General features: G+C 41.8%; 1 protein-coding gene across 1 annotated transcript in view; it reads left to right on the top strand.

Annotated features, from left to right (window-relative positions):
• The window catches only part of akna (AT-hook transcription factor), a 140,476-nt gene that overhangs the window by 88,576 nt on the left and 25,034 nt on the right, over window positions 1-26,866 (top strand). The window contains exons 7-18 of the mRNA XM_067969615.1: window positions 3,950-4,101; window positions 6,277-6,336; window positions 8,704-8,837; window positions 10,870-11,107; window positions 12,017-12,168; window positions 13,508-13,693; window positions 13,859-14,117; window positions 20,558-20,661; window positions 23,044-23,288; window positions 24,358-24,508; window positions 24,882-25,034; window positions 26,273-26,385. Of these exons, the coding sequence (XP_067825716.1) occupies window positions 3,950-4,101; window positions 6,277-6,336; window positions 8,704-8,837; window positions 10,870-11,107; window positions 12,017-12,168; window positions 13,508-13,693; window positions 13,859-14,117; window positions 20,558-20,661; window positions 23,044-23,288; window positions 24,358-24,508; window positions 24,882-25,034; window positions 26,273-26,385 (1,947 nt within the window). The remainder of the gene's footprint in view (window positions 1-3,949; window positions 4,102-6,276; window positions 6,337-8,703; window positions 8,838-10,869; window positions 11,108-12,016; window positions 12,169-13,507; window positions 13,694-13,858; window positions 14,118-20,557; window positions 20,662-23,043; window positions 23,289-24,357; window positions 24,509-24,881; window positions 25,035-26,272; window positions 26,386-26,866) is intronic.

Raw genomic sequence — 26,866 nt, 5'->3', positions numbered from 1 at the left:
AAGCTGGCAACCTGTTCTATGGGTCCACTATTCTCTGGGAAAAGAAGAACCACCTAACATTTAACCTAGTTCTGTCCTTACGTAACTTGTAAACATAATCCCCTGGTCCTCCCTAACCTATTGAGTTGTAATAATTGGTCCAAACACAGTCCAGTCCCTTCATTATTTTATAAACCTTGATCAAATCCCCCCCCTAAGTCAACACTTTGTTATAGTATACAGATCCAGTTCTTTGAGCCTATCTGGGTAACCAAGGTGTTTTAAACTAGGAATTAATCTTGAGGCCCTCCCCTGCACCATTTCCAGTGCCTCAATATCCCCCACCATGTGAGGAGACTGAAAGCAGACACAGTATTCTAATTGAGGCCTCACCAAGGTCTTGTCCAAAGAACAGATCATTTTCAATTCACAGCACAGGGTGAGGCACTGACAGCAACTCTCTTACAGGACACATGCCACAATGATGAGGAAAACAAAATCTGAATCTGAACTTGCTTTTAAGAAGTGAGCAGTAGAAATTAACTTGTTTATTATTTTTTTGTGTATCTCTCCCAGAATTCAAAATGTAGAATTTTCTGCGTTTCTTTCCTACTTCCAACAGAAGAAATATGTTAGTGAGAACCAGACTAAGGAAAGAACCCAAATGAGATGAAATTAACCTGCTGAGCCATTTCATGAAAAGAAATGTGCATATAACACCACATATAACACCATTATAATGCACACATAATGACAAAAAGCCCTTTATACACGATACTTCCCCACAGTGGTATCTGGTGCCTTTTTGCTGACGCTACAACGGCCAAGACATGGAGCTTCTTTTTTTGTTTTTTAAATAAAATTGACTAAACTCTGTCGAGCATCACCAGTACATCCAAAGTATTCCATAGTTGCAAAACATTCATAAAAACTCCAAGGCAGACACCATTGCTGCACCTGCATTTTCCTCTCCTCTCACTTTGAATCCAAGATTCAATTGCTTGCAAACTGGACTTACCAGTCTGAATGGACTTTCAGATTCCTGGATTTATCTATGCTTCGAATCCAACTCTGAATATTATCAGCTGTCTGGAACTGGTATATTGGTTTCATACCCATCACAGATAACCTGCACCGACTTATCTTGTGTGACTTTCTGTGTTGGAAAACAAAGAGGATCTCGAACGGAAAGCGGGGTAGATCTTTGTGAGATAGTGTGATGGCGAGTCGGCAGCCCGTTTTACATTTCTCCCGATTTTTACTTCCGTGGAAATAAAAATTGGGAGTGGTGTATTGCTATCACCTGTTTCATACTATCACACATAGTCGAGATCTACCCCAGTGAATACAGAAATGCCATGACAGAGGTAATAGGTGCTGCATAACCAAAAGTTTACTGATGTTTCTTCATCTGCCTGAGAAGAGAATGCCTTTTTGGGTCCAACTTCAAGCATCCTTCTTTAGCTTCTGTTGTGTTCATACATCCAGCTGGACTTGCTGTTTAGACTGCAGATTTATACCTGGTCTTGTTGTGTTTGGAAGTTCCCGTGGGCAGTTGTAGTTATTACTGTAAACATCGTGGCATGGGATTTTTTTTATGACTCCATGTTTTTCTTTTTAAGTAATCTGCATGTAATAAAACAAGTGAGTAGAGTGGTGATGGCAGCAAACAGAGGCAGAGGCAGGCCAAAGGTGCTTTAAGTGTTAAAGTTGAACGTAAGTCTCAGTATTTTTTTTTGCTTTGCTGTCCATCGAAATTTGTGCCAACTAAGTTCTCCATCACTGGTGTGGAAACTCAGATTGCCAGCATCATTGTGACATGCTGCCTGAGAGCAAGGTGATGTCATGATTATGCAGATTAGCTCGCCAGTTTTACTTGCAAATACAAAATAAAGTTTGCCAAACCATTTTACACAAAGACAGTTTTCTTTTTTAAGAAAAGGAACCTTTCACATAGCTTTGTGAAAATCCGTGGCCTGCTCAGCCCACTGAGCTCCCAGAATTTAGTCACCACCGTGGATGTATGATATTGTCGTCCATTAAGACAGAGAGAATTTGAGGCTGCTGGATCATCATCAGTGGTGATGGGTGCAGAAGGCATGGTTTAAATAAACCAAAGCCAACATAGCGAAGTGGGCACGCCATACACGCATTCTGTGATCTGATCAAGTTAAAAAGGAACCACGGCAAACGGAAGAACTCGGGAGAGAGATTCAGTACTAGATATATAGCATTTAACTTGTGTGCACCTCATCAGTTCACCTCACACAACCTTCCAACAAGAGTTTCTGTTGAACGAATAGGTTTATTGTTTGATTTAAAGAAATTAATATGAAACATTATGTAGAATAAATAAGATGAGGCTGAATTTCTGAGTGAAAGAGATTGAAAGCTGCTCGTAATTGAAAGTATAATTAGTTGGATCTGGAATATGGCATTATTGGTTGAGTTTAAATAAATACAGAAAAGACGGGAAATAGATGGCAGGTCTGTCAGCATCTAAAAAAATAGGTTCACGCTTCAGATAGAAAACAATTGTTAGAACTTTTTATTTCAGATTTTCAGCATTTGCAAGCTTTTTGTGGCAACATTGCTTCTGGCCGTCCTTCATGATAACATCCCCTAGGGCTAGTGCACCTGCTCTCCTTTACAGTCTGAACTGTATTCCATTTTGCTCACATCAGTATCTTTATACCTTGTACTGTGCCGAACGTAAGGCTCATTGATTTTTCCACTTTTTATTTCAGCAGGTTTTAAGAAGTTTTTTCTCAGCCACTATTAATCTGAGTGCTTGTTACAACAATAACCTTTTGATAAAATGGTATGGGACAGATACTCCAATTCCAGCACTAATACAGGTCTGGGACAGATACTCTGACTCCAGCACTAATACAGGTCTGGGACAGATACTCCAATTCCAGCACTAATACAGGTCTGGGACAGATACTCTAATTCCAGCACTCATACAGGTCTGGGACAGATACTCCAATTCCAGCACTCATACAGGTATGGGACAGATACTCCAATTCCAGCACTCATACAGGTATGGGACAGATACTCTGACTCCAGCACTAATACAGGTCTGAGACAGATACTCCAATTCCAGCACTCATACAGGTCTGGGACAGATACTCCAATTCCAGCACTAATACAGGTCTTGGACAGATACTCCAATTCCAGCATTCATACAGGTCTGGGACAGATACTCCAATTCCAGCACTCATACAGGTCTGGGACAGATACTCCAATTCCAGCATTCATACAGGTCTGGGACAGATACTCCAATTCCAGCACTCATACAGGTCTGGGACAGATACTCCAATTCCAGCATTCATACAGGTCTGGGACAGATACTCCAATTCCAGCACTCATACAGGTCTGGGACACATACTCTGACTCCAGCACTCATACAGGCCTGGGACACATACTCTGACTCCAGCACTCATACAGGTCTGAGACAGATACTCTATTCCAGCACTCATACTGGTCTTGGACAGATACTCCAATTCCAGCATTCATTCAGCTCTGGGACAGATACACCAATTCCAGCACTCATACAGGTCTGGGACAGATACTCCAATTCCAGCACCCTACACAAGTTCAGGATTGGTACTCCTAATACCAGCACTAATACAGATTTGTGACAGGTACCTCCATGCCAATGCTGGTGGAGGTCCAATACTGCAATAGGAGCACCAATACAGATGTCAGTACTTGTACACTTATTCCAATACCAGTACTAGTACAGGCCTGGAGCTGGTACTCTGATGTACGCAGTAGTACGGTACTCTCAAACCAGTGCCAGCAGCAATCCCAGGCAGGTACTCTAATGCTGAAGCCAGAACAGTTCCTGGGAAGGTACTCCCATACCAGCATGGCTAGAATAATATTATTAATGGCATTAAATTCACACCAGAAGGAATTAATCGAGGGGAGTTGAATTTGTTCTTTGTCTGAATTCTATTTTCAGAATATCCCTCAGGACTAGAAAGACGACCAGAATTTGCCAGTACATCAGGTGGCACTTTGCTCTCCACCCCTAGTACATCTATAATGGAGCCAACAGCAGGCGAATGTCTGACTTGGGCCCTTGCCCAACAGGCAGAGGCATTGCAGAAGCAGGTGAGTGCAAGCAATTCAATGATGATCTGAAGTTCTTTACCATTGTACTAAAGGTGTTATCGGAACAATTTGTTTAGTTGGGATTAAATTTGTACAATATTTCATCATGAATTAAGATCTTTGATGCCATGATGCACCACTTTCACTGGGTTCCTTATCACAGCCGAGTTGGAGTGGGGGTAGGGTGGGGTGGGGGGTGATGGTGGTGGTGGTGGTGGTGGGACCACAAATGGAGCCAAGGCCATTTCTCTATAGAAAGGGAAAGAATACTGGAAGGTGAGTAATCCTGAGCCACTCTGGTACTCCTATTGCCAGTTACAGAATTGTACTTTCAGGAAGGGAAAGAAACTAAAGTGGAGATATAAGAACTAATTTGGAGATCAGTATTATACAATACTATAGCTACAGAACAATTCGCGAAAAAAAATCCAGTTTAAACAGTTTGCTCCAGAGTTAGGAGATGGAATGTGGGATCTAATAGACTGCAAAGATCACTATGAATAAGGGAGGTCGCATGTCCAGTCAAGTTCCATAATCTGCTTTCATACTGAGTTTAGAGGAGTGTTAGTGCTGCTGGTTCCTGATGCTTGGACCTGGCACTGGTCAATGGCAAACCCACAGTAAACTTGCTGGACTCTCTTGGGACTGAACCCTTGGAAGGCCCGGAGGAGATCTGTGGAGTGGAAACTGTCAGCACTATCACCGTGTTATCTCAGTTTTAAAAATGCAGCTCTCGACACTACACCCTCTTCTCAGCACATCTCGAATGATTCCAATGTTTTGTCTCCCTGCTACCCTGCCATGAAGATCATACCAGATACTAATTCATTCTTAGTTTGAAGAAGCACTTCTGGACATCACTTTTGAACTTGCCTCTTACTCGTTTGTCCCCTTGAAATAGTGGGGTCGATTTTAACTCCCCCCACTTGGTGGAAACTGGGCCAGGGGTGGGGGGGCAGTTAAAATGGAGCGGGGAACTGACCCACTCCTTTCCCATCCTGATCTGCTCAACGGCAGGCTGCAAGGACACCTGCTGCAAACCAGCAGGATCCACTAAATATACAGATCGAGCTCCAATGATGCTATCGGGGGCCCGATTATCGATTTTATTCTGAGACCTGAGCAGGGGAGCAGTGGTGGCTTCCCCGTCAGGCCAAACCTGCTGGGAAGAGTAGCCATGGTGAGAAGAGGCCCAGCAAGGTAAGTTTTTTTTTTTAACTGCTCCTCCGGGTCCTACAAGGAAACCTTGGGCCTCTCCTACCCCCCGGGATTCCCCTTCGTAGCACTTACCGTGTGTCGGGGACTGTTCCCTTGTGAACTTGACGGCGGCCTCCTGCTGCTCGATTTTAACGGTCAGATAACCACTTCCTGCTGACTACCCAGCCGTTTAGGTCAGGAAGTCATCAAGTGGTATTTTAATGACCTTTGAGTTATTGTGTTCATTTTGTTGGAACGTATTATTTTTATTTATTTTATAAAGCAGTAGTTCTCAAACTGAAACTTGTGCAGATGGATGCAATGATGGGCGAGGAAGAAAATGTTAAGTTCCCTTTGAGGTCCATTTTTCCCTTTCAGTGAGTTATACAAAAACATGTTACAAAAATACTGCAAAAACATGCCATTTGGGTCAAATAACAGTTGTACCTGAGCATTCAACAGCAACTTGCATTGAGATAGTGTTGTTTAATGTGGTCAACATCCCACTTCATAGTCTAATAGCAGGAGGAACTGAATGCTTAGCCAGTGGAAAGAGCTTAGGAGGGATGACTGAAGGCTTGGGTGAAAAGACGAGTCTTGAGAAGGTTTCGAGAGAAGCAGAGGGAAGTGGAGAGGCAGAATGGTTTAGGGAGGGAGTTTCAGTGAGAAGAGTCAAGGCAACTAAAAGCTCTGGCACCAATGATGGATTAAACAGCAGGCAGGATGCACAGTTGGCCACAATTAAGGGACTGAAGGGTACAGGAGAATCTTTTGGTGGAACATGGCCCAGTAAAATTTGACAACCAACTTGTACACAAGAGGGCATTATCTTCACAGTTTACTTGTTCTCATTCATATAAGATTTGCGAAATATATAGTGAGCAGGAATGAAATAGTTGTATTTTTCATTGTCTTGCACATTTCAATTCATTTTGTTCAAATGATCTGTGGAATTGTGCGATTTTTTTTCTCCAACAGAATGATACATTTGAAGGCCTGCTTCAGGCAAGAAAGGTGGCACCAGTGGCCCAGCAAAAGGTAACTCGCCCTTCCAGCTGTGAGGAGCCTATACCACAGATCAGCCTGTACTCCTTGGATTGTACGTTTTTCACACTAACTACACTCAGTTCCTCTAATGAGCAATTGAGTTTTCCAACAAAAACAGAATTGAAACTGAAGCTGTTCTTTTCAGGAATTCACTTCCCACTGCTGTTGGGTATACAAATCTTTGTTTGGACACAAAAGTCTGCGGAATGTGTGCCACAGGACGGTATTATCAAAGCAATGTGGACAACCTCAGCAGTTGGGCTAATGGGTGAAATGGTACTTAATGTGGATAAATGTAAAATAATCCATAAAATACTATTGTTTACTGCAAGGTGAATGGTTTTGCATTGGACAGTGTCAATGGGCAACATACATCCAAGGGTCATTTTGAATTTAGAAGATTCTGAAGGGTTAGATCACTGTCGACCAGCTGAGGAAAGAAACATTATTTTCTTTAATAACGCATAGGATAAGAGGAAATAGGCTCCAGCTTTTTAGGGTAGGGAGGAAAGTGAATAAAATGAAGACTATTGAAATGAAATAAATCTCAAGTGTAAAACATGCTTTCAAAATTAAGAAGCACTCAATAGTGACCTTTCATCCTGTTTGGTGGCACATTAACATGGCTATATAGGCAACGGTCTAATTTTAACCATTGGAGAAAGATTGATGGCTCTGAAACTGCAAAGTGTCCCAAATGTCTCTCATATAGGAAATGTGCCACAGCCCACCCACTGTACCCGGGGTCCACTGATTATAGATGCTGTCTCCAAGAGGCAGCATCTGGATGAAAAATAGGAAGGGGCCAAAGATGGAACCTTGGAGCAGACCTTGAAATGACTGTGGGCATGGAAGGAGAAACCATTTTAGGAGATGTGCTGGCTGGGGTAGGGAAAATGGAACCATGTGAAGGTAGTTCCACTGAGGTGGACCATGCAGGAGAACCATTGGAAGAGTATAGTATGGTTTACTGCACTGAAGGCCACAGAGAGGTTGAAGAGGGAAAATGCACCAGCATCACAGTCCCACAGAATGTTGCTGATGACTTTGACCAGGGTGGTCTCTCAGCTGTGGGTGGGATAGAGACCAGATTGAGGGATTTAAGCAGGGAGTGATGTAAAAGATGGTCATGGATTTGAGCAGTGGTGACATATTTCAGAACCTTAAAAAAGCGGGAAATTGAAGATGGGCCAATAGTTGAAGAGGATGGAAGGGTTGAAGGTGGGATTTTGAAGCTGTGATGGTGGCAATTTTGAAGAGTTGGAGCAGTGGCTGAGGAGAAGGAGTAGATGACAATGTTGGCGAACATTGGGCAGAGGAGGGGTAATTGAATGTTTGTTACTCGGAGAAGAAGACACTGATTCATGGTCAAATTTATTAATAGTCAAATCAAACATATACAAGTACCCAATATTAGAAGACAATAAGAATACAGAGATTAAAACAATATACCCCATTTGATCTCCGGGCAGAGTTTGTAATTTTGGCAGCATGGTTGTTTTGAGTTTTCCAACAGCTGGGCAATCTTCTGACATCTTGGTAGTCTTTTGACAGCTGGGTGGCCTTTGCTGATTCCTCTGCACTGAGCTCAGGAAACGTTGGGTTTTTACGGCCCCTGGCCAGATCCTCACACCATAAACGAAGATTATTCACAAGACCCTTATAACTTTACAAGGTTGTTTTTCAAAGAATTTAAGATGGCCAGCTTGTTTTAACATTACTCATCTAGCCACAAGACCCTTTGCAAGGTTGCTTCTCACAGACCTCAAGGTGGTCAACTCATTTGACCTTACTCATGCCATTGTCCCGTTCTTATCACTATCTTTGGATTATTGTTCTGCTTTTTCTTGGTCATTGTTCCTCTTTTAATCAGATAGCTGTCTTGCCTCATAATGAGCGTGACAAAGTTCAGTCATTAGTCAAAGGTTAACGTTTTACAATTCAGCAAAATAAGCAGCTCAGCCTGCAGAGCATGATGGTTAAAAGCATTAAGAAAAAGATGTCAATTTGCCCCTATTCCCAATATTCTTACATCTCTGAGGTTAAACTGGATTAGGGTCTTGCTTATGTGATCATATTTTTCAGGGATTCAAACAGGGTATGCTGTTAATTCCTTGTGTTAGACTGAGGGGAGGGACTTTCATAGTAACAAATGGAGGATGGATTCTTTCAAAATTATGATCTCTATTTGGCGATATAAATTGCCTGAATGAATGGGTAATAATCCATACCAATCCATAAAACTGTGAAAGTATTTATTAGTCCTGTACCTTAGGATTTGCCTGTTCTGTTTAACTGGCCTGCACTAATCTGAGTGTTTTCTCTCCTTTTTTGTCCTGCCTTCCCCTTTTTTTCCAGGCATTTCAGAAGTTGAAGGAAGGTCAGGATGCTCTGGAACGAGGATATCTTCAGGCCAGAGAAGAGCATCGCGGGCTCCAGCTGAAGGACGCCGGGAGCAACCGCTACATCATTGGGGAATTTGATCCGAACAGGTAAGTGAATCAATTCCAATTTTTGCTTGAACAGGCTGAAAGGCAGATTCAAGTAAATGTCACTCCAGTGCAGGACGATACCTTTCAGCCCGTAAATATGTTGAAAGGATGGAATTTGCATCAGTTCCTGTGTCAGGAGTGCAGACCTGGAACGTCAGCTGATTTCTCTGACTTGGGAAGTCATGCTTTTCTTCGCACTATTTAATGTCACCGTGCCCTAATTAAATTGGGGCACTTGGGAGGCATGTGTAGAACCATGTTTCCTGATGGGATTTCATCAGTTTGAATACGGCACGGGAATGGTGATCAGCCCCTGATTTCTCTTTAACTCTATCATTGTCACTGAGCAGCTGGGATGTCCCTGATCATGCAGCCGAGGAGTAATAGCTAACACTTTCGATGTGTATCATCACAGACACCACATCCATATTAATCTGGCATCGCATCACATCACCCTGAGTGTTATCTACGTACTCGTATGAGTTTTGTGGTAACCATGAACTTGATTTGATTTATTTAGAAACCGCAGCATTGTGAATGTCGTACTATGTTCCTCATCATGATCCATTAATTAAAGTTCAATATAGTGCAGGGTTCTAAAGCGATTAGATGTCTGACAAGCATCATCTTTGTAAGGTCTAAGGAAGAAAGTTTCAGTTGAGACAGTTAGGTATCTGGAGATGAAACAACAGGGTAAAGGCCTACTGCTAAGCTAAAGAGTTCTGTCTGAGTGGTTACTGGAGACTGCAATTCTGAGTGCAGCCCGGAGCAGATAATATATATAATGTACATGGAATACTGACCTTCAAATTGTGCAGAAAGCAACACTGATTATGCCTTTGGTCATCTCATGATAATACTATTGTATAATAATTGACGCAATAGTATGTTACATCCCCTTTTGATGCTGAATTGGCAATATGCTCAGAAGCCATGAATGCAGCTATGGTAACTGAATAACTTATGATCATGCAAACTATGAGGCAAAGTTCTGCACTGGATTTTAATTACAAGGTGAATTGCATGGATGAAGATGGTGGAGAATAAAAATTCAAAACTAGTTGTCGATCAGTCTTGAAACGCATTGGTAGTGCGAAATAATAATAGATAAAAGAAACAAAATGAAAAATTTGCAACATATGAACTGGTAAGATGGTAAGATCAAAGTCATTGAAGCTATTGCTTTGTAAAAAAAAATATTAGATGATTAATGCTATTGGGGACAGAGGTGAGGCTATTATTAAACTTTGTAAAGTGCGAAAACTTGCTGTGATGGGCAGCCAGTTAGTATTTTTCGCTGGAGTAGTGGATGCATCTTTTGAAAATGAAGAACCATATTGCTTTAGAGCTTGTATCTATCCACATATTTTCAATCTATCCAGCATTTTTTAAGCACTTTGAGATTTTGCAAAGGAGTCCAGGAACATATTATTTAATAGGCCCACACGGATAAATCCAATAAACTGATCCTTGCCGAGTGCCAGGCACCACATACTTAATTCCGGCCTCTCTATCCCTCCCTCCCAACCCCCTCTCCAGTATCAGTAACTGGACAAGGAAAATTATTTTTAAAAGGTTGAGACTACAGTTTGGAAGGAAAGTTTTCCATTCTATTAAATGTGCCCCCTAACTCAGGCATGGGGTTCTTGAGATGTTCATAAACATACTTCCATATTGAGAATGGAGACTGCAAGTTTTTCAGTATAATCTAGAAATGTTTCTCCAAGCAGTTTTGGATTTTATTAAAAAAACACAGAAGTTTTCACAATAAAACTGATATCCTTCAGTTAAATTGCAGGTACTTTCGAACTCCCTCAGCAGACATTAGTAATGTAGTGAACATAAGACAAGGTATATTGATTATGTGTGGCCAAATATTGAGGCAGTAAGTGGATTTCTGTTCTAAACCGGCCTTCATACTGTAGTGTGTCATTCAGATTAATGCAGAAAGCAGGGATTTCAAAGTTTAGAATATTTAAAGTATGTTTTTGTAACATTCAGTAGATAGTGGAACCTACAATTTGTTTCCTAGGGAAGTGGAGGGGAATATTTTTCGGCTTGGAATGCATTTAGAGGATCTGAAGGAACGGATTGACCAGGTCCCAGAAAGCCGTTCCTCCACAGACCATCGGTCTGATATGGCACTAACTCCCAACTCATGGGTAACACCCATACCCGCCCTCCAGACACCAACGCCAACACCGTTGATACAGCCTCCAATGCCAGCCTTTCATACACCTGTAGCCACAGTCCAGAATCCCAAACCTGAGGTAAGACTTGGATCTCTGCTTTAATTCTGTGAGTGCCAGGTGAAATAATTTGTTTGTGTTCACCATGTTGAGGGATGTTGGTGCTGAGATGGAAGACCTTTTCTTACTTTTTCCACTCCACATTAGCATCAACGACTCTCAGATCAGCTGATAATACAATTAGTGAAGCTCTCTCTTCTGTTTCCCAATAACGTGCTTGAATCTCAACCTCAGAAGAGTTTCCCTTACTTACACCAGTGTGTTTTCATTTCCAGTATCAGGCATCACTGTGGCCTTGGTGAGCAACAATAACTTGCATTTGTATAGCACTTGTAACATAGAAAAGCATCCCAGAATGCTTCACAGAGGTGTAAGGAAGAAAATGGGCCCCCCTGAATCCTGAACCACCCCCACTGATGTTGCCAGTTCCAGGGCACTACACCTGCCTTTAAGGGTATACATTCTAAAGGAATTTCTTTGTGAATCTGTGAAACGTGAAACCAAGACCCCATTTGCCCTGTCAGGTGGACAGGAAAGATCTCATAACACTATTTCAATAAGAGCAGGGAGTTTTTTCGTTGACCTAGCCATCATTTATCCCTCAACCAATGCTACCAAAACAGGATTACTGGTCATTTATCTCATTGCTGTTTTGTGGGACTTTGCTATGCACAAATTGGCTGCCGCGATTGCCTATATTGTAACAGTTGACTATACTTCAAAAGTACTTCATTTGTTGTGAAGCACTTTGGGACATCCTGAGGATGTGAAAGGTGCTATATAAATGGAAGTCCTTTTTTCTCTATGATATCTTCTTAAACGTCCAATTATACTGTCTTGTGATTCATTTTAGTGCTGTTCAATATTGTCTAAATAACGTAACTTGCTGAGCTGAGGAGTTTTAACACTCGTCTCTTTTGTTTTCTAAAGAGCACGGTCCCAAATGCAGCACTTCAACATGGACAGGTGGATGTGGAGGTGAGCTCAGTGAGTGGAGAAAGTGAGGATGATGATCCCATTCCTGAAACCCTCAAACACAAGAAGATGCAATTGGAGGATAACTTTGACCAACTGTTGGACCAGTGAGTGTGGTTAAGATTAACTAGTGTTGACACTTAAGGGCTCACAACTCCAGACCATGTGAATAATTCCTGAACATCTATAAGAGCCAACCCATAGCATAAATGTAACACCACACTTCTGACCATCAGGAAATTCCAATCAATAACACAGGGTTCAATTGTGTCAGGATTAAGATTCTTGCTTCACAACTTGGTGGTCAATCCCAGTGCAATCTCAAATTCATCTACCAAATCACCCTTGTGATTTTAGTAAACCGGTTCATCTTGAGAAGCTGTTGTTCTTGGTTTAGTTGAAGGTTTGTTCCCAGTTTCTGGAGGCATTGACTGATAAGCTCATTTACATAATTTCACAGCGTCAACAGCAGCTTCTTCGTGTAATATCGTTTCTGACTAAATAAATCCCAGAGATAATCCTTATGAAGGGGACTCACATTTCTCTGATAATGCTGGATTTCAATCCAATTGAAGGAAAAGTTACATGAATCTCCTTTATTTTACAAGTTTTAGGAATTGAATACTAAATCTGTATTGCTTTAATTTCTTTTTACAGAAAAGTAATTGCTTTGAGCAATTTTTTCAGTAATTGTGAATCCTGCTTACCGGAAAACTTAAATCTCCGAATCCTTCCATTAGCAGAAAGCACCCATTCACATCACCTTCATTCGTAGAGTTACCAAGTTTCAGAAGTTAACTTCTGTGAGAATTTTGAACAAAGCAGAATTAATTTCAATCTGAGCCTTCTCATCTTCACTTCCTATCCCAAGATTGGACCCCTCTCCAACTCCCATCTTCATATGTTGAGGTGTTGGGTACTTAAATTTCCTGTTATGTGCAATTATGGTTGTGGTTTTTGCAGTGAATTGTCCCTAAGCAGATAAAATAGTACCTAAATTATGGATTTAATAAAGCATTGTATTTTGGGAAATTCTCTTTGAAGGCAATTTAGTAGATTAGAAAATCAAGAGTAACATGAGGATAGGATTGGAAAGTTATCCCATCGCCTGCTGCTACAAATCTCGTGTTTTTTTAATCTTGGTTTGGTTGTTTAAAGTCTTGTATTTAGGAAATTGATACCATAAAAGTGGCTTTACCACTGTAACTTATTGAAAACAATGACCTGAAGGGTTGCTGGACCTTGGCATTATGTTCTAGAGATAGCAGATATCAAACTACATAATAAAGCAGAGAGGAATTTAAGGCAACATTTCAGGTAACATTCACAATTCACTTGTGCTTTCCTGCTGTTCAAGTTTCTGAGCCCCTCAGTTCAATTAGATGCTTGCAACTGTGTCCTCCTCCCTTTTCAGTGTAAACAAATTGTTTCCTTTCTGGTTTCCAGATGTAAAAACTTTAAGGATTTACCTCTATCGCTAGACCTTGATAGGGTGAGGGAAAGCCCAGAATCTCCTCAGTCACCCCCAACTGCACATGCTCAGGAGATGGAAAAGGTGGAACTAATGCAAGAATCAATGATAAAGGCTTGTAAAGATGATCTGGACAAATACAGTGGGAAAACGCCAGAACCGTGAGTAGCAGAACAGGAAGGACCCATTTTCAGTGGTTTAATACCTATCAGTTATCAACATCCATTTTAATGGAATTTGATACAATACTGCCGCTTTATATCAAATTTTGATTGTCTTTTTCTTAGTCTTCAACGGGGTAATGATATTTTCTTCATTTAATAAAGGAGACAAGCAATGAAAATGCAAACTACGCTCTCCAATGCTTTCAAGGACAGTCATGGGCTAGTACTGGAAAGAGAGGAGTTGTTACCTGAAGTTGCTGCAACCAGACTGCGCACTGTTTCTCCCAACTCAAAAGGAGCCTACCTTACAGAAAAGAGGGACCTTTCATATCAAAGAAGTCTGACTTGCACAGATGGAATTGCTTCTCCAGAACACATGCCTCGCAAAGCTCTAATCCAAACCACATCAGTTCCTCTAGAGGTAACAGCACCCACTTACAATGTGATGTGTCTGGAATATTATGTTGTTTGGGGAGGGGACATAACATAGATTTGATGACAAATTTTCTGTCAGCAAACATTTCTAAGCAAGAAAGAATGAACAGGTGACCAGCTTTGATAAAAAGAGAAAAACTACAAACGCTGAAAATCTAAAATAAAAACAAAAAATGCCGGAAGTACACAGGAACTCTTCAACATCTGAAAAGAGAAAAGACAGGTTTACACTTCGGATACAGACCATTCATTAGGGTCTCGACTCAAACACCCTCTTCAGATACTGACAGGCCTGCCTTGCTTTTGCAAGCTTTTTTTTTGTTTTATGTCAATGACCAACTTTGGCCATTGAAAAAACCACAGCTGCTTCCTCAGTCTCCCAGCTGAAGTTTAATGCTCACTGCTACAAGATAAAATAGCACAGCACAGGAGGCTACAGAGGTTCCTCAGTACCAGGCAGTCCACTTCCAATACAGCACTGATGAACTTGAAAACCTCAGTAGATCTGACTATACTTCTCTTTTACACGCAGACTGAGTTCAGAGCCAGGATCTAGATGACAGGCAATATTTGTTGCTTATTCTGTTTCACAAAAGAACGGTTTGCGGTGCTGATGATTTTAGACTTCACCATCCATTTATATGGTGCCCTCCAGTGGTCATTTTATGTCCCTCCCCAAACAGCCCAACTTGCAAATAAATCAAATGTTCAAGGAATACTTATACAGCACCCCCGCGTTGAAGTGACATAGTTTTTGTGTCACATGGACTAAAAGGACAATATAGCTGCAATTTCCCAGTCCCGAACCTGGAGCCATTTGAATTTTCTGTCGCAATGTGAGACAGCTTGCAGGAGCTGATCTCGTGTAAGCCAAATTCTGGGACCTTCCAGGTCATCCACTGAATAGTCTTAAAGTTTCATGTTAAACATTTAATGTAAGGAAGAATTCAACTATCCCATCAGCTCTTTGCTATCATTAAAAATGTTACTGATGGTAGTGAGACCAATGAGCAGTTTTCCACATGTTCACTTAAATACATATACGCAAGGCTCGCGAGTGATTCAATGGACAGTATAGCTCCATGCTATCTGCAGTCACTGCTCCAAAAATGGTGCCAGTACCAAACCAGTAAGTGCAGCAATATAGCACAATCAGTCTGTTTACTGAGGGCGTATTTCTGCATTTTTGCTCCTCAGCTTTTGTCCATGCACACTGCACATGGATCACAAGAGTTGTTTAGACTGAACTTGGCCTGTTCTTTTCCCTCCGTCTCTGCAGGATAGCTCCCAGCATATGCAATATTTAAAAAAATGTCTTTTTAGTATTCCTTAAGTTCTCAGTTTAAAATTTCAACGCAGAAGAATGAGGATACCAGTAAGGTTGGCATGAAGTTGTCTCACTTGAGGTACGGGAGGAGTGGAAGGGTTGAGGCAAACAGGAGGCACTTGGACTGGAGGTGGCAATGTTGGAAAAACAGAGTCAAAGGTCCTTGAACGTGTTATCACCTCCCAAATCTATGCTCCTCTTTCCCACAGCTTCATGTTTGAATCCCTCCAATCAGGTTTCCGTCCCTGCCACAGTTCGAAACGGCCCTTATCAAAGTCACAAATAAGATCCTACGTGACTGTGAACATGGTAACCTATCCCTCCTCATCCTTCTCGACCTGTCAGCAGCCTTTGACACGGTTGACCACACCATCCTCCTCCAATGCCTTTCCTCCGTCGTCCAGCTGCGTGGGACTGCCTTCGCCTGGTTCCATTTTTATCTATCCAGTCATAGCCAGAGAATCACCTGCAATGGCTTCTCTTCCCGCTCCCGCACCATTACATCTGGAGTCCCTCAAGGATCTATCCTTTGCCCCCTCCTTAACAACGTTAAGTTCCACACGAACGCTGACAGCACCCAGCTCTATCTCACCACCACCTCTCTCAACCCCTCCACTGTCTCTCATTTGTCACACTGCTTGTCCGACATCCAGTACTGGATGAGCAAAAATTTCCCTCAACTGAATAGTGGGAAGACTGAAGCCATTGTCTTCGCTCCCCGCCACAAACTCCGTTCCCTAGCCACAGACCATCCCCCTCCCTGGCTACTGTCTGAGGCTGAACCAGACCGTTGGCACCATATTTGACCCTGAGATGAACTACCGTCCACCTATCTGCTCCATCACCAAGACCGCCTACTTCCACCTCCGTAACATCGCCCGTCTCCGCCTTTACCTCAGCTCATCTGCTGCTGAAACCCTCATCCATGCCTTTGTTACCTCTAGACTCGACTATTCAAATGGTCTCCTGGCCGGCCTCCCATTTTCCACCCTCCATAAACTTGAACTCATCCAAAACTCTGCTGTCCGTATCCTAACTCGCACCAAGTCCTGTTCACCCATCACCCCTGTGCTTGCTGACCAACATTGGTTTCTGGTTCGGGAACGTCTCAATTGTAAAATTCTCATCCTTTTTTTTCAAATCCCTCCATGGCCTCGCCCCTCCCTAAATCTGTAACCTCCTCCAGCCCTACAACCCTCCAAGATCTCTGTGCTTCTCCAATACTTGCCTCTTGTGCATCCCCAATTTTAATCGCTGCACCATTGGCGGCCATGCCTTCAGCTGCCCAGGCCCTGAGCTGTGGAATTCCCTCGCTGAACTACTCCGTCTGTCTACCTCTCTCTCCTCCTTTAAGATGCTCCTTAAAATCTACCTCTTTGACCAAGCTTTTGGTCACCTGACCAAACGCCTCCTTATGTGGCTCGGTGTCAAATTTTATTTGAAAACTCTCGTGTGAAGCGTCTAGGGACGTTTTACTACGTTAAAGGTGCCTTATAAATGCAAGTTGTTGTTCTGTAATCACTTGAGTTTTCTGCGAACCAGAACCCAAATCGTGTATTTATCCTGCTGTTGTAATTTTTGAGCAAAACGCTGGGCAGTGTTTGTAATCCCTGTACATTAAGATTTTTATATCATGGTTTCTTTTAAAACGCATTTATTGATATCGAAACTTCACTTCAGTTGCTGTTTTGGCCGGGCTTAGTCCTATGGAGAACTTGGGCAGGGAGCTGGGTTTCAAGTTTAAGTTATCTCCATAAGGTAGTTTGCAATTGAAATAATCTCAGTTAGACTCAAGCTGCAGTTCAAAGAGTTCATAACACTTTGAATTAATCAACACTAAGAAATTTCTAAAAAGTATCTTTTAGATATCACATGTGAAGCCATTCCTACATCTGCTTTGACAATACTCCAATGAAGTGTCACTGTTTAATACATAATGACCATGGTAACTTCCAACAGTCAATGCTAAATATCACTCTGCAAACCCTGTAGCGATTGCATTCTGATCAGAAGCTCTGGAGTGTGAACATCATCACCCTCAGTGACCAGCAGAGCACTGACGGACGCCACTGGCGTCAAAATGGAGCTAATGCTGAGACGTGCCAATAACCTCCTTACATTTTTTTTTAAGTGTGGTAAAGTAATGCCAGGACAGTAATCCAAACACTTAGTTCGAGTGATAGCTCACTCTCATCAGTTATGATGTCATTCAAACCGCTTGGTTAGATTGCATATTAATATTCCAATATCCATTATTCTCTGTAGCACTTGTGTGAGGATATAATACAGACTATTCAGTATGTGTACCTTCTGTTATTCAGTTCCCTAGCCTTTGTGTCATTTAATTTGCTGTTTACACCGGGATCATTCCCACCCTGCATTGTCCTCAGAACAATCAGTCAAAATGCTGCAGTAACAGTATATTATAATAATTTGCCATAAATTTGTACCTCAGTGACTCATTGGCACTGTAGATGTAAATTATATATGCTTTAAAACCTCAGGCTGGTTATTAACTGGTGAGGGAATGCCTTGAATTAACCAGCTCCTGCTATTAACTCACTGGTGAATTTTATTTGCACCCTCTCCCAATATTTAGTGAGCCAAATGTCAGTCAGCTAGAAATGTAAACCAGCCAGAAAACATTCTACAAATTCCAGAAAAATGGTAACAGACTTTGTACTGCTGATAAATGAACATTATGAGGCGTTCTGTCTGATTCAAAAACAAGACAATTTCAAGGTAGCAGTGGATTATTTCAAATAGGATCTTTCAGTAGATGGATTTCAGCACCAAGAGGTGATGCTGCCCTCCATTCCTTCTCAGGTGTTTGAGTAATGTTGCGTTACAGCATGGAACACTCCGAGTTGGAGGCTCTTAATTGGTCAGTTCTTTTCATTTGACATATTACTGCTAATCTCATCCAAAGATCCCAGGTTCCCAGCAGCTTCTCTATCTGCTGAGAACTCCTGTAATTCCAGAAAGTTACACCAGATGGTGGCAGGGCTGCTGCCTCATGCCTCTGATTCCATTGGATGTCAGCAGCATTAATTCATCCTGACAAGCTATCGTCCGATGCAGATTAGAGCTGATTAAAGACGTGGAACATTGTGGAACACATTGAGCCTTTATTGTGAATGTGAAGAAATGACGGCCATCAGAAAAGCTTGATAAGCTCTCTCTCCAATGTAAATGTTTTAAACCGGTTCATCACAACTGTAGTGATTTGTGTGTAACAGAAACAACATCTGAAGGTGATACCTTCCTTTTTGTAAAGAAATTTCAAAATGTTCCAACCTGCATGAATGATTCCATTGACCAAAATGCAGATGGGAAACTCAGAATTTATTTTAAGACACGGGGGCATGATTTTAGCTCAGAGCCGGGAACCCAGCGCGTGCGTAGATGTTCGTGTAGGGAACCCGGAAGTCAAGTGAGTACGTCGTAATCTGCGATCGTAACTCAGTTGAAGGTAAGTATTTGTGCTTTCGGGTTTCCCACGCGCCAGGCAGCCAGATTGACAGGCTGGCTGCCTGTCGGGGGGGAAAGGAGCCCCGAGTCGGGGAGGGGGAGGGAGGGAGAGAGAGAGATTGGAAGAAATTGGAGGGGTGGGGAGACGTGGATGACATTGGGTGGGCTTTGGAGAAGATCGGAGGTGGGGGCCACCATCGGGTGGGGGCTGGGGGTTGGCCGATCACACCAGGTGAACATGTTGGGCCTAGCTGAAGCACTCCTGCTCCTCCTGGCCCACAAGCAGTGCAATAAAGGCACTCACCTCATGGATCTGGCCCTTCTCGCCTGCTTTCACCTGACGTGAATCAGAAGGAATGGGAAATCCGAACAGGTACGGTAAAATTGTTTGACATTTCTAACACACATAATATTAAGGGTCTCAACTATCGCAATGATAAATATTGGCCCGCCGGCTTTAGGTGGGGACAGGTTTCTGATGCACACGCACATCCAAACGCGCCTGGGTTAAACCTGGAAGTGGGCACGTTGGAGCCAGGGTGTGGTCCCACTCCAAAAATCACTGTCCCCCCCCCCAAACCACCCATTGTTGGGGTTTAAAATTACCCCCCAGATTTAAAATTTCAGATATTTGCAATGAAGCTCCATTTCTCAAGCCCCTGACCTTTACAAGGTTCCCTTAAGATTGCCATAGAGCAACATCACATTCCACACCTCCTCACAAATTGGCTTTCTGATACCACTGCAAAAATGGGTACAAAAGAGAGCAAGGTTTCCATTAAATTAGAGATTGTCAGTTTTTTCTGACAGAGTAATTGGCTCGGCAGTGAAGATAATGCAGCTTTTGGCTGCCACTGTTCAATTTTGCGTTGGCTGCCAGCAGTGATTTGATAATTGACTGTCTTTTAGATAGAGAGAGAGTGATAGTGGTTTAGAACTCCTCCACCAGGTCATGGATAACAACAATTTACTTTTATATAGCATCTTTAATGTAGAAAAACATCTCACGGCATTCACAGAGCATGATCAGATAATAATGGATGCTGAGCCAAAAAAGGAGATAACAGGAGGGATGATTAAAAGCTTGGTCAAAGACATGAGTTTTAAGGTGGATCTTAAAGGAGGAGAGGGAGGATATTGATATGAAACTGAATTTAATGGTACAGTTTAGCTGTCACCAAAGCTTGTAACAGACATCTCATGCACTAAGATTGTGTGTGTGTGTTTGTATATGTTTTCAGCATGGGAGTGTTTAGTTTAATGATAGGTAAGACGTGTCTATTTACTGACTTATAAGAAAGGTGGAACTGGATAATTGTTGAATTTATATTTGTATTATAAATAACTTTAAACCTTTTTTCAAAATCCATCCCTTCCAGTACCGAAGGAAGGAATATGCAGTGACGGGAAGGAGAAACTCTTGTCCCTACATTGCTAATAGGGGAAACCTGCTCCCTACCAGGGCATCAATGAATGGCGTAAAGAGTTCCTGTATTCTCTTTTCTCCACTCTACATACATCTCTGGGCGCCTTATTGTTTCTTCTCTGACTCAGTTCAGAAAATGTTTCGGCCGATGAAGGACCCTTGCCTAGCTCACGCTATTAACGAGTATCTTCTGCTTTTTCAGGAACGGATTGTTTCTCCAGAGACAGACAGTGGGTTTGTGGGGTCCGATAGCAGCAGGCTCACACCAGCAACTCAGACTCCAGAGCATCAACACCCTCAGAGCAGGTACCAAACTCATCTGTTGCTGTGCGGAATGAAATGTTGTAGACAAAGAATGGACTTTCTTTCATGTTCTGTATACATGCCAAACTGTTATAGATTTGGGACTGCAATGTTCACCAATCTTCAAGTATCTGATTGGACTCATGACATTGGTTTTAGATTTGCCCACACGGGCAACTTTTGGTGTTGAGGATCTCCTATCGATTATAGATTTGTGTAATACCACATTTCCTCAGAGTTTTTGACATCCTTTACCAGGAAATTATTCAAGCCTTTCACGTACCAAGCCTGCCCCAATTGCATTTGTCCTTAGTCGAGGTGGGCTCCTTGCTGTGACTTGCTGACCGACAACCCCATTTTCCTTTGCAACTGATGGAGCCGCTTCCTGCAAAATTTGAACCAGCTGAAAAGGACGAATAGGCCAAAATGTTCTGAGCTCACCCTAGTCCGAGACAAAGGCAACCACCTCAGGGTTTAGTCAGTGCTGAGAACACAAAAACCAGCCTGGGTCTCAGTTTTATGGAATTAAGGCCTGAAAGGCAGGTCCAACTTTACCCCTGAAAGAGTGGTGATTTGGGAAGGGGCAGGGGGTTTGGTGCCTGAATGGAAGCAACAGGTTATTGCATTAACTGCATTGAAGGGAACATATCTTTGCCTCGATATGAACCCATTCAACTTTCATAACAGAAATCAAAACAGTCAAAGCACAGTTTTCTGTAAAGAGCCAGCATTCAGATTGTGTGCAACATCTCCAGCAGGTTATCTGAGAAAGACGACAGACTCTATAGCTTATGTCTGGGTGTATAACTCATGATGCCACTATATAATCCTCAAAGTACTCAGAATACAGTACAGCACAAGGCAAGTTGGCAAAAGAACATTATGTAGACATCAACCTCAATTCCATTTACTTGATTGGTTGAGAGTTTTTTTTTAGTATACTCCAAAAAATGTACGCACAATAATGATGTACTTCTGTATAGTTTAGCTATGCAGTGTGATATCAAGCTGGGGAGTTCCAAAGAACAAAAGTGGACCCAGGCAATGGAGGAAGCAGAGTAACCTGGTCAACCTGGTCGTGTGGGTGATTTCATTGCATTGGCCAGTGAAGGCAGGGAAATCCTATCCATGGGTATATTTTTCATAAGCCTGGAAGAAGGAAACCAACAGAAATATCACAACAGTGGTTATTTTCCTGTTAAAGCCCTGCACTTTGGAATTCTCTTAATGAACCCCTCCACAACTCTCCCCACCTTCAAAAGCCTCCTCAAAACCCACATTTCTGGTAACCTACCCTAAATTTTTTCTCTGTTCTTAGTCACTCCCTGACTCACCCCTCTGTGAAGCACTCTGGGATGATACGTTACATTAAAGGTGCTATACAAGTGCAACCTGTTGCTATAGGCAAAGAAAAACAATAACCTTTTGTTAATTTAATCATAGACATCCAATATGAATCACAACCAATGTGACTGAGGGCAAACCACTTTCTCTCTTTATGTCCACACAGTGAGGCTGGCACGGCATAATTGACACATTGTATGAACAACATAATGAAAATAGCACAGGATATTCAGTGCAGTTTTATTTATTTGCAACTATTATATGCGGTGTGGTACATTTAGTGTTTCTACCACAAGATCCCTTTGCTCCATTTTTTAAGTTCAGGGAAATCTCAGCTAATTACTTCAGAAATTATAACAGTGACGACTGTATCCCCTGCCTTTGATACAGTTGTCTCTAGCTGGAGAGGTGACTGCCACCTAACAAGAGAAAAAAATCCTTTAATTGCTAGAGGAAGTGTAAACAGATAGTGTGTGAAACAATTCTCAGTATATTTTCAAGAGCTGGGTAACTGGGGTATGATAGCGAGGCAGCAGAGCGAGCCAAGTCTCCATCATTTGCCTTCTAATGTAGAGAGCTATGTTGCTATCCAGTCCAGGTGTCGACAGTTCCTTGTACTTGTAAAGTGTCCAAAATAAAAAGAGTCCAGGTGGTACTAGTCTCATCGTGGAAATCTTCCAAAGTGAGCAATCTGACACCATGGCGGAATAAAAGGGAGCACTGATGGATTGGTTCAAATGCACTGTAGGAGTAGTGTGAGTAGGTGCACTCCCACTGTGTCATGCCTGAACCAGAAGTTCTTGGTGCTGTTAGTTGGACAATAGCAGATTCTAACTCTTGTTTCACTTGTGTTCAATACTATTGTCAGTACAGTGATTCTCACAACTTCCTCTAGAGCAATGGATCTTTTTTCACTAAGAACTATGGGAAGTCATTGACATTGTATCTTGGGAATCCCTGAATTCACTCAAATAAGCTGAGATGACAACAGAACTTCCGAACAGTCGTTAAGTTTCAATCTTTTCTTTTTTCCCATCACAGACGTCAAAGCCAAAGGGAGACTTTACTAAAATCTCCTACACGGGGTGATACACACGCTAAAAGAGCCTTGCAAACTCAGGAGACTCATCAGAGAGGCATGACTGAATATGAATACCCTACGACAGTAAGACAGAACAACATAATGAGAAGGGACAGTGTTGTGCGAGCAGATCCTTCCCGTACTAACTCACCTCAGCAGTGGACAGGCAGTGTAATGAGTGAGTTTGAACAGGAAACCTTTGTCAGTAAGTCGAACATTTTTAGAATTTATAACAAAGTGAGTTGATGGAAGGCAACCCAGAAGCACAGCCAGTCAGTGGGCTTCACCAAGTGGTGGGATGTAGGTTTTGACCCTTCTACTTTGACCCTCAGTGTGACCTCTATTTTATGCTGTCCTTCTGGATACTACTAAGCAAAGGTGAGATGATTCCCCAGAGGAAGAAAAAGTAACGCAAAGGACTAGTTGTCTTATCACTTTTGCAGGCCTTCTGATAACTGATGTAAGAGTACCAGAGGCTTGGGGACTAAATTGCCTGTTTGCTCTCTTTTGGGGAATAAGTGTACAATTTAGGGAATGGAAAAGTTGGAGGGAGGCAAATTAAAATGGCTGAGTTCTGCAGTGGAGTAGAAATGAGTTACTGTGCTGGCCAACTATGAGGAATCAAGCACATCTTCTGCTTCTAGGCCTCCTAAAACCCAGAAATCTCATTTATATTTAAAAAAATACATATTTTATGGGTGACACAGTGGGTTAGTACACTGACCTTTCAACACTTGGTTCAAATCCAACCTAAATTCATGAAAATCTCTCATTTCCACATCTCTCATCTTCAGATGAAGGAGGGAGAGAGGAGGCTCGTGTGGAGCATACCGGCATGGACCTATTGGGTGAATGGCCTGTTTCTGTGCTGTACATTCTATGTAATGTAATGCGATCTCAATCTCTTTCTTTCTTTCTGTCTCCCCCATAAGTGTTGTGAATGAAATAAATTTAAGATGGTCTCACCCCAGTTGCATGCAGGTGGGTGTGCACAGTGGAAAACTGCCCAAAGTTACACATAAATTGATGATCTTGCCCAGAGTAGATCTAAGGATGACTGGTGGAGGAAATTAAAAATACAATCTGGTGCAAAAAGAGTTCTTGTTAAGAGATTGGTGTTAAAGTACATTGTGTGGCAGAATAGAAGGAAATTTAAATTGTATTTTTCTGAAATCTATAGTCAATATTGCAATGGTCCTTTTTAATGTATTCTAAAGTCCTGCCTTTTGGGAAATGCAATGATCCTGAGAAGATTTGTCCTTATTTTATTTAAGGTCGGACTGAGTCAGAGCCTGATGTTCAAAGCGGCCTCAGTGCCTATGCCAAACAGAGATATCGTCGCTCATCTTTAACCTCATCACCTTTAGCCTTCCATCATAAAGTCCATTACAGTTCCAGCCCTTTGAGCATTCACTCAGCGAGAGAGTGAGTATTGATAAGAATCTCATTGCATTTTGGTATATACAAGTAGCACTTCTGTGGAACTAAAAAAAAAATCAGGAATTCATTAATGTTTTGGCAATGGCAAAATGAACAGGTGTGCTTGCCCTGCATCAGCTCTGGCATAAAATGCCTGATGTTCAATTTGGCAGCCAGATTTGGGATGGATTTGTAATTTAACCAACTGGTGCCTGAGTACTCCATTTGTCCAGACAAATAACTGTGTTACTAAAAGGTATCAATTTCTCCAAGTTAATTTCTGAATTACAATTACTTTGTGAATGAATTAACCTGGTGCAAGTTAATTTGATATTTTCCTTGCACCTTTAATCATTTGTATTTGATACTGTGTTTGCAGTGAGGTGATTAAGGCATTGCAGATGGAGGTCTCCCAACTCAAACAACGGCTGGAGGAGACTTTGCATAAGCCCCAAGGAGATCCTGAAGAGAATCTGTCACCAGTGACGCCCAGACCTCAAGGCCATTTTGTTCACCAGCATTCTCCAAGAAGGTCAGCAAGGTTTTGGTACATTCTCTGTAACCACTAAATAGTGCTACAGAGCACAGTTGCTTTGTTTGTCATTGATACCCAACATACTCATTTTAATGGAGGTGATAGGAATTGAGCAAAAATGTGCTGTGAGATGTTAAACCAAGGTCCCATCTGCCCTCTCAGGTAAACATCAAAGATTCCATGGTGCTACTCAAAGAAGAGCAGGGTATTTCTCCCTGTGACCTGGCCAGCATTTATCCCTCAACTAGCACCACCAAAAATTGATTATCAGATCATTTATCTCATTGCTCTTTGTGGGACCTTGCTGAGCACAAATTGGCTGCATTTCCCTACATTAAAACAGTAACTGCACTTCAAAATACTTCATCGGCTATGAAGCACTTTGGGATGCCTTGAGGTTGGGAAGGGTGCTATATATATATTTATGCAAGTTCTTTCTTTCTTTGCAGCATTTCACCAACCAAATGAAGTCCGTTTCATTCAAATATGTTTGGTAATTCTGAAAACTTGCTCCCGTTCTTTGTATCTTGCCATTAGTTTTCTCAGTATTATCGTGGAAGGAAGCAGGTTATGTGACTGGGTCCGCAGTACAATGGTGTTTTTTTTTAATAAGTCCTAGTGTAGATTTTCTGGCAGCTTAGTGAAAAATTATGAAAATCATTTATTAATTTGATTTTTCTTCTTGCTCCTATTGAGGCCATCCCAAACCTAAAAGTTTTGTGTCTGATATCCAGAGATCTTTACCAAAAAAACTTAACTTATTGCCTTTTGCCAAAGACCAAACAAGAATTAACTTCAAAAGGTACCGAAATTACTAAAGATTATGACAATGAGATGTGTTTAAATGTTAACTGAGCATGCTCAAAAAATTTGATGAGATTATTGACAATGTGGCTTGCTTACATCAGCGATGACATCACAACGACCATTGACACCACAGCCGACCCTGCATTGACACTGAACGATTTTATGATTAATGGTTCGGGCTGGGCCTAGTGGTCAGGGTTAGAAACTGTTTATTTATTTTATTATTGACAACGCTGTTTCCACCAGACACATCCCAAAAGACTATGCTGTATCCATTGAACTCAAGTTTCCTGCCCTGTTTCGCCATATTTATAAAGGAACCCTATTCTCAATCCACAGTGTGTTGTATCATTTGAATAACGGACGTGTACCATTTCAAACTATAAAATAATATTCCTTGAGATATAATTCTGATTTTATTTTTAAAGGAAACACACAGCGGAGAATCTGGAAGAGATGGAGGGCCAGGTTTGGAATAAATCCACAGCTGGTCGCAGATGCTCAAAATTGTTCCCACAGCATAAATCTGAACTAGAAATAAGTAAGTGTGCACAAAGAATTTTTACAAGATGAATTAAATGTCCACTTCATTCCTGCTAATATCTTTTGATTCCCCATTAACCAGGTGTAAAGTCTTGGTGTTATAGTTGCCACCACTTACATCGTCCACACTTACCGCGGGCAGCTGCCTATATCGGGCAAATGGCAATAACCATCTGCCAGTACCATAAGAGCCAATTACAAAGGCACCGCCTTTAACACATTAAACGGGCCATTGTTCATTTACATAGCCCCACCCCCACGCAAAAGACCAAAGAACGGGAGTTTCCTGCATTTACGCCCGTTCTGAATGGGCGTAAATTTGCACCTAAAATTTTAGGCACACCTGGACCCAAAGTATTTCTGGTGTTTTTTGGCAACTTTATAAAACAATTTTTGTTTTAGTTCCCCTCCCTGAGACCGACAGTGTATTTTCTGTAACTTTGAATGCATTTTTACAGCAGCAGAATGAGTGACATTAA

The sequence above is a fragment of the Heptranchias perlo genome, chromosome 31, assembly GCF_035084215.1.
Source record: "Heptranchias perlo isolate sHepPer1 chromosome 31, sHepPer1.hap1, whole genome shotgun sequence".
In the NCBI taxonomy this organism is placed as follows: domain Eukaryota; kingdom Metazoa; phylum Chordata; class Chondrichthyes; order Hexanchiformes; family Hexanchidae; genus Heptranchias; species Heptranchias perlo.
Note: the sequence above shows the minus strand (reverse complement) of the source record. Positions and strands in the feature narration are given on the sequence as shown.